The 8240-nt window shown below is 38.7% G+C and overlaps 1 protein-coding gene across 1 annotated transcript in view; it reads left to right on the forward strand.

Annotated features, from left to right (window-relative positions):
* The window catches only part of GPATCH2L (G-patch domain containing 2 like), a 44898-nt gene extending 37145 nt beyond the window's left edge, over positions 1 to 7753 (forward strand). The window contains 1 exon segment of the mRNA XM_042467001.1: positions 1330 to 7753. Within this exon segment, the coding sequence (XP_042322935.1) occupies positions 1330 to 1403 (74 nt within the window). The 3' untranslated portion in view covers positions 1404 to 7753.
* Positions 7754 to 8240: the final 487 nt, after the last annotated feature.

Here is an 8240-nt window from a genome sequence, read left to right on the forward strand (position 1 = left end):
AAGCAAGCACAAAGAATCTGATTCTGGACTAAGTTTGGGATACACCTACTCTCTCCATCTTCCTGAACACCCAATTTCTGTGTATCTTTTTAAAGAAAGGAATGGCACATAGAGTGCCTCTTACCTTTTAAGGTATTGAGCATCATTTGCACATTGATGGAGTTGCCCTTGTGTTCTCTCATGCTCTAAGTCTATGGTTTTGAGAGGAGGAGCTGTTAGTATAAGCAGCCTGCCAGGTAATATATCCTGAACCTGCCAGATTTCTTTCAGCCATATTCTCAGTAGGTTGAAGAAACCCTGTTGTTGTTTCTCCCCTTGCTTCTTTTGTGTGGCACAGAGGTAGATACTGAGTAGTATGTTTGGGCTGACTCACTGGCAGTCTGGAATACATGTTTCAGTTTCCCCCATGAGGTGTAGATTACCCTTTTGGTAGAAGCATTCTTTTGCTATATACACAAAATACATATAAGGTTTAGAGTGTTCCTATATCTGTACTTAAAAATAATTTACTTTTTTAGAAGGAACCAGTGTGATTTCTTCTTCTTCCTTGCTGCAAAAAAGTGCAGGCAGGATGAATATTCTTTGAAACTTGGAAGCTTTATAGCAGAATGAAATACAAAAAAGAAGGAGTTAGATGCATGTTTCCTTATGCCAGGTCACAAAATTTTATTTATATGAACTCAGAATTCCAATTTTAATTTTGTGCACAAGATTACAACCTGGTGTCTCTGTTTTATTGTTTTTGTTGCTTCCAATGTAATATTTGGAGCTTTTGACTCAATTATTGTATTGTTTTAATTAGCTCTGTATATAGAGAGGGGATAAGGTGGTTTAGAAATCTTTGAATTAAAATATTCGTATACAAAGCTGGAACTGCTACTAGTTGACTAGCATAAAACATTTTATGAGATTTTCAGAAGTTAATCTAGAGTTAACTAGAGAATGATTTCAACTACAGTATTGGATTTTTTCCCTCTTATACTTTGCGATCAGGGTAAAAAGGAGAGTTTGAATGATGTCCACGTGTTTCGGTGTTTGACTGGACAAAGTCTTCCCAGCAATATAGAAGCAGGGCATCCGTCAGCAGAAAATGTGATTTTCTGGATATCACTTAAAAAATTAAGCTGATGAAAGAAAGAGGGCTTTGGAAGTTTCTTGCTATCCCTGCCCTTTAGGAGCCCCATAAACTGGGAGGAAATGAATGAAACATGCTATAATGTTCGGAAGGATTGACTAGGCACACATTTTGATATGCAAAATCATAATTATGTATCCCCTTTTGACATGACTTTGTTGTTTATTTCTTCCCCTACTGCCGTGGTGTTCTAGCTGCTTTATCCATCCACAGAGATACATCAGAAACTAGCCCACCAGCGACACACACTCAGAGGCACCACAACTGACTGGATGTTTAGAATCCATTTGTCAAGAAGAAGCCCCATCACTACTACCTGAGGCAGCTTTAAAAAAATGCCACCACATATGGTCCTTGACTGCACCAAAAGAAGGCAGCTTTTCCTCTTCACAGCTAATTGGGCTGTTACGTTGGACTGCAGACTGTCAGGATGTTCATCAGGCACCTTGTCTGGCATTAACTCTCCAGTGATAGCATGTGATCTGTTTTATTCCACACTTAATTGTGTCTGTAACTCCATGTAAAAATGTATAATCTGTGTTGGGGTTTCCATACTTAATAATGTTTCTGCTGTTGCTGTCCAAGTATTTGTTATGCACTCTTATTTTCAGACCCTGGAGCTGCTGGCTGTACATGTGCAAATATTATTGGCTATTGCAAATGCCTGTCTATGTTGTAAAACTCTTTGTTTTTCAAAAATACCCGTTGTTGTAGAGCCCTGTGTTCAACAGGAGGAGTTCTAATTGCAATGTATTCGAGAGGCAGAGCCTCTCTCCTTGGTGAGAATAACTGCTGAAAACAGGCTAGTATGTATTCCTGATTATAGTGGAAGGTAGCAGAGTGTAAGCTTTATATGAACTAGGTGTCTTGATTTTTACATTAGGAACAATTCCAAAGCTATTTGTTTGTCAACATTTTGGGCAGATATATTCCTTTCTAGGCTGTTTTTTAATGTAGCATTCTTTTTCCATGTTTTTTCATCTTGTACTATGAATGTACTCTAGTATTGATCCTAAACTAAGGCAGCTTCTCTGTTACCTAGTTTTCCTATGTCTTACTACACAAGCCAATGGAGCCATAAATGCACAGATTAGATGTGTTCTGTTAGGAAGCTTTTGCACTGTATAAACCTGAATGCAAATGGCGATGAAAAAGGGTACTAGCCTTACTACTGTTTTGAAAGCTGGAGTAGAAATCCATCCAAGACATTAAGCTAGGTCCTATGTTGATATTCTCACAGCTTTTTAAATATAATGTCATTTCATAATAGTCTTTTTGCAGGTGCATCCACTTACTCTAGGAGCCTTAGACCTTGCATTTGTAGATACATCTGCATTTTTAAAAACATGTGTCATAGGTCCATGTTATATATGTATTGGAGAGAATGAGAGACTTGAACATGCACAAACTCAAAAGGATTTTTTCCAGCTCTATCCCCCCCCCCCCACACACATCTGTCCATTCCAGTCCATTGGCATCGTAATGCCTGTGACTGCTCAAGCTTAATGTTGCATTCAAATTATTAAAGAAATCCAAACATTTCCTTTCTTAACAAGTGTACAGGGAAAGGTTCTTCAGTGTTCATCTCCTTCCCTCTGTATATGCACGTGTGTGTGTGTGTGTGTGTGTGTGTGTGTGTGTAGAGAGAGAGAGAGGAAGAGTGTGTGTGTGTAGAGAGAGAGAGAGAGAGAGAGTATACACATACATACATACACATATATAGTGTATGTTTGGAGTGGAGCTTTGTCTCTACAACATGTCCCTCCCTCCCCATTCTTCAGTATATGTAAACACGGTTACAAAATAGTCCAAATTCATAGGTACCAGGATCATATTTTTGGAGTTTGGACAACTGCTAACTCACTGTGTATTTTAGCACTTTTTATAGTACAGCTTTTAGTGCTTTTTAGAAATTACCTATTTGAAGTCTCCCTTGACATTTCATTTTTACAAGATGCACCCAGATGTATATCTAGAATTGTATCTTTGATTGCATCCCACTGTCTGTGTGGCACTTTATGGTACATGGCCAGTGTGAATGGAATCACGCCTTGCTCCTTTGCATATGGAATTCAGCTATTGGAAGCAAAGTGCTGCTCTTTAGATATAGAAAGATGATTAATGTGTTTCATCTGCTTGTATAATGCTTTGATCTTTTTGCCTTATCTCATGAAATTGTGTATAGCATGATGGCATAGGAAAATTTATTAACTGTATGCAAAAATATTCAGAAGGTGACCCTGGACATGATTACCCATGTGATGATATGGGTTTATTAGAGCAACTCATACATGCCTTACTACTACAGTTTTGTTAGTGACCCCTTTCCTTTTTCATAACTATTAGCGATAATTATGTATTCCAGGAACAGACTCGGATCTTCATAAGCAGACTGTTCTCCTTACACACCTTAAAATTGCCTAGGTGGGAAAAGTTGTTGTTGATCTATACAAAGGATGAACATTGCAAGGATTTGTGAGGAGTACTGGTGGTGTAGTGGTTGCTGCCTGTACTGCAACAACCCACTCAGGCTCCAGGGTTGACTCAGCCTGGCATCCTTCCGAAGTCGCTAAAATGAGTATCCAGCTTTTTGGAGGCAATTCGCTTACACTTTGTAAAACCGCTTAGAGAGTGCTTAAGTGCACTGATAAGCAGAATATAAATGTATTCGCTATTGCTATTTCTTTGAATAATTGGTGAGGAATTGAAGGTCTTTGAAGAAAGCCACCATCATAACTGCATTGCTTTTAACAATTAAATAAATATAATGATAATCAGTGAGTGCCACCCATTTTACCACCCAAATCAACTCATGCTGCATTATGGGTATTAGCCTGTGTCCTGCAGATCTTGTGAAGCTCTTCCTGGGTTTTTTTTTACAATGTTTATTTCCAGGATACAGAACTGATAATTGTAGGAGCATATTTCATGATGCGTTTTATATTTAATACTCTTAATAACTGAGCTTGGTAAATGGTAGTGAGTTGCAGTTTCTCTTGCTCCATGTTTTGTTCAGTATGTTCTCAAATTCTTAATATACTTCCTCATAAAGTAGTTGTAAAATAATTGATTGCTTGAAGGAATCCAGAAATAGGCCCAAATTTGTTAATTTGTATTTTTAATGTAATGTACAGTCCTCCCCCCATTCTCATGGTCTTTGGACTTGCATCCCTCAGTTATGCGCGAGGGACAAATGGAGGGAGAATGAATTGGGCGTGTGTCTGTGGCACGCACCTGCACACCCCAATGGGGCTTGAATATATGCGAAACTCCATTTTTGTGCGGGGGGCCAGAATGGATCCCCCCCGAAAAAGGAAGGCTGACTGTAAAATACTTTTGGATATGCACAGCCACTAACTAGTATACTTAACAGGTCAGATACTCAGATTGGAGGAATTGTTTAGCATGTGACCCATGTAAACAGGGCCCTGTGAATGCCACACAATAAATTTCAGACTGATTTAAAGACACACATTCTTTTAGCAGAATAGCCACCATTCTGTGACTGGAATACATAATAGAAGTAGTGAAAACTCTTCAGATTTATTTTATTATGACTACCGTAGTTTGGACAAAAAGGCAATGGAGGTGGTAAGCAGCAAAGTAGAAGGAACTGAAGTAGCGATGTGACCAGTGCTCAGACAGTTGCCAAATTCTTCAAAAAATACTTGTGATCGCACTGTTGTGGAATTCATAGGTCCCTGTATATAAACAGAAATGTGACAAACTGGTGTGGACTTTAGTTTTTTGTCTCACGCTGTGCTACAATTCAGATATAATGTTCTTCAGTCCTCCAAATCATAACTTTGAAGATTGATCTAAGCTTTTCTCTTTCTTTTTAAACCAAGTATCCTGATGAAAAAGAAATTGAACTCAGGCTGCTTGCTTATCTTGTGTCAAAAAGATTTATATGACAATTTACTGGCCCAGTTAGTAGGGCTAGGGAGCTTTGAGGCCACTGTGTAGTTCTAACTGTGAATGGTTAACTACCACCTGTCAATGCATGGTTCTATCACATCAAAATATGCATCGTTCTAGCCCCTTTGGTGGGACATGGATAAATATTATATTGTAAATATTTGATACACATTTTGATGTGCATTGGTGAGGACTGCACAGTTGAAAGGTAGAAACTATGCTCAGATACATCTGACTTGATGAGGGCTTTTAATGTATTTCAGTTCTATGATAAAATTATGTGTAAAGTGGAGAAATTGGACAGGGAGAAGTGTTCTACTCATGTAGTTTTGAATTTTTTGTTATCCAGTGAGATAGAGAAAGGACCAAGAAAAGGAAGTACTTTGTCATAGAGTGCGTAATTGATGGAATTGTCTGCAAGGAGACTTGTTTATGACTACATATTTAGAATTTAAAGACAAATTTGTGAAGCAGTGTGAGACTCAACAGTCAATGTTTACTAGTCACAATGGTTATTTCCAACCTTAGGTTCAGAGGAAAAAAAATAATTGAATCTCAGTTGCTGAAAGAGGGCTGCTGGCTTCATGTCTTGTTCATATGCTCCCCAAAAGCATCATCTTGGCCACTGTGAGTACCAGGATTGTCTAGTTTGATCTGGCAGTGCTGTGTGTGTGTTGTTTGCCTTCAAGTCATTTCTGACTCAGGAGAATCCTAAGGCAAACCTGTCCCAGGATTTTCTTGCCAAGTTTCTTTGGAAGGGGTTTGCCATTGCTTCCCTCTGAGGTTGAGAGACTGTGACTTGCCGAAGGTCACCCAGTGGGTTTTCATGGCCAAGCAGCAATTCAAGCCTGCTCTCCATACCTCAGTGCTCAAACCACTCCATCACACTGGCTCTTCCTTAGGTTTTTAATTTCTTGCTTTTTGTTACTTTTCTGATTTAGTCTCAGAATGGCTCATCTCCTGTCAAGTAGGTCCACCCTTTTCTGTAGTAGACCTTTCCTTGTAAGTGCCAAAAGAGATTGGAAGAAAATTCTGAACATCAGGCTGACTCTTAGTAGCTTTTTGCATCTGATGTGGACAGGCTGCTCAAAACTTCATGTGCAACTTAACACTCACTGGTTCGTACACTGGCCTTCATAGCATAGTTGTCTTTTGCTGCCACCACTCATATTTGCCAAGGACATGTCAATGAATCCACATGGAGAACCAGTACCCATTAAATATTTTACTGTACACAGTATTCACTATATAGTTCTAATAGCTACCTTCTCCTTTTGTGTGCAGCAAGCAATTTAATGGGTACTGGTTCTTCATGTGAGTTTGTTCACATGTGTTTGATTTATAGCACTTTAGATCTGAACCTGAAGTGAAGGAAATGGAGTAAGTAGACACTCTACTCTGTAATAAAATCAGGACTCTTGCCACACACATTATTCCTTGCTGGTGCTCCAGTTGCTTCTATATAGTGGAAATGGGGAAGGACCAGTCTGTGCTGATGATTTTGTCTACTGTACGATGATAAAATATACATAGTGTTTGTGCAGCACACCCTAACAGGTTCCATATTGATGTTCTCACATAGAATCTACTTCCTGCCTCATCCCATCTTTTCACATGCATAGTATCATTTTGTAAGGAAAATCATCCTGCTGAGGAAGGACAACTGGTTAATAACAATTGATTGCTGAAATCCTGTAAGAAGAAAAACTCACACTTGAAAATGAATTTTCTTAAGTGGAAAACTGGGGGAGGGGTAGCCTTTGCTTGAGCACTTGTTTTTGAAACATGATGACTAATTAAGTTTTTCTCTTCTGTCTTTTACATAGAATTCTTACATTATCTTTTCTCAGATAAATTGAGACATAGTGCCAAAATGCCCAAAGTGGCATATCAATTTGCAGGTACCACATTTAGCTTTGTGATTCTGATGTGTTTTGTTATGGTATTTTGTCCAATATTTACTTTATATGTAATTTCTCAGTAGTCACATCACAGTTGGAGATTGCCACAGCTTTGGGGCTATTCTGGTTTCTTAATAATGAGCTTAACAGAAGTGCTTGCACTGAAGTCTGTTTCTCACAGATGTGGTACAGTTTTCTTCCACGTAGAAAATAAGCATTTGTGAATGTTGGAGAGGCCAAGCTAGAATATTTCTGACCGATACATTAATTTTCTGTGTGGAGAGATAGCATGCACACATGCTCTCTCTCTCTCTCTCTCTCTCTCTCTCTCTCTCTCTCACACACACACACACACACACGCATGTACGTCTTGGCCTGTGATACACAACCACACTCAGAAATGGTTGTCTGTGTGAAAGTTTATTCTAAATGTCTTCACTTTTAATTATTGCTCTCAAGACTAAATTGCGTGGAAGCTTAGTAAACGACAACTGTTTGGAGCTGGGGCATTTCCTATGTTTGAATGTTGAAATATCCCCTGGCCAGTTCTGTAATGCAACAAGCACTTCCACTGGAGTTTTACTCATGGGAAACAGTGCAAGGCTTCTTGTCTCTTCACAGAAGTCATTTGCAGGTGAATTTGACACTCAGCAAGTCTTTGATTCTCAAGGCCTTTGCAAGTTCCCTTTGGGTCTAGTGATACATGCTGTGTTGTGCTTCTGGAATTTTATTTTAGAATATACTTTTTAGATAGCAGCTTGTTGAGTATTTTTAAATAAAGCTTTTCTGTTAACCATGACATGGATTTGTATTATTTGATGGTATTTTGTCTTTGTAATGATAGTGCTAAATCTGAACATGTTAACATATATATTATCAAAAGGGACATCTCTAATACAGCTATTTGGCACTACAGAAGCTCGTATGGATTAGCAGCAATTGGAGTAGAAACTTGTATAGTCTGTTAGTAGATCCTGAGCACACCATTTCTTAGCATGCCTGGTTCAACACAAAATCCTCTATCTGGATATGAAGCACTTTTACAATATGCTTGAGGCGAAAACTCATTATATGCTTGTCAATGAGAACTAAATGGCTGACAATACTGGCTCTTGGTTTTCCCCCAACTGTTTATGCTAGCTTTCAGTATTCAGATGTTCATAAAGTGTATGCAAGTTATTGCTCATAGTACTTTTGATTCTTCAACAACCCTGGGAGATTGGGCAGTCCATCCTACATGACTTGAAACAAGGATATTATGGAAAGAGGAAAGGGTGAGGTTTTTT

This window comes from Sceloporus undulatus, chromosome 1 (genome assembly GCF_019175285.1).
Source record: "Sceloporus undulatus isolate JIND9_A2432 ecotype Alabama chromosome 1, SceUnd_v1.1, whole genome shotgun sequence".
Taxonomy (NCBI): domain Eukaryota; kingdom Metazoa; phylum Chordata; class Lepidosauria; order Squamata; family Phrynosomatidae; genus Sceloporus; species Sceloporus undulatus.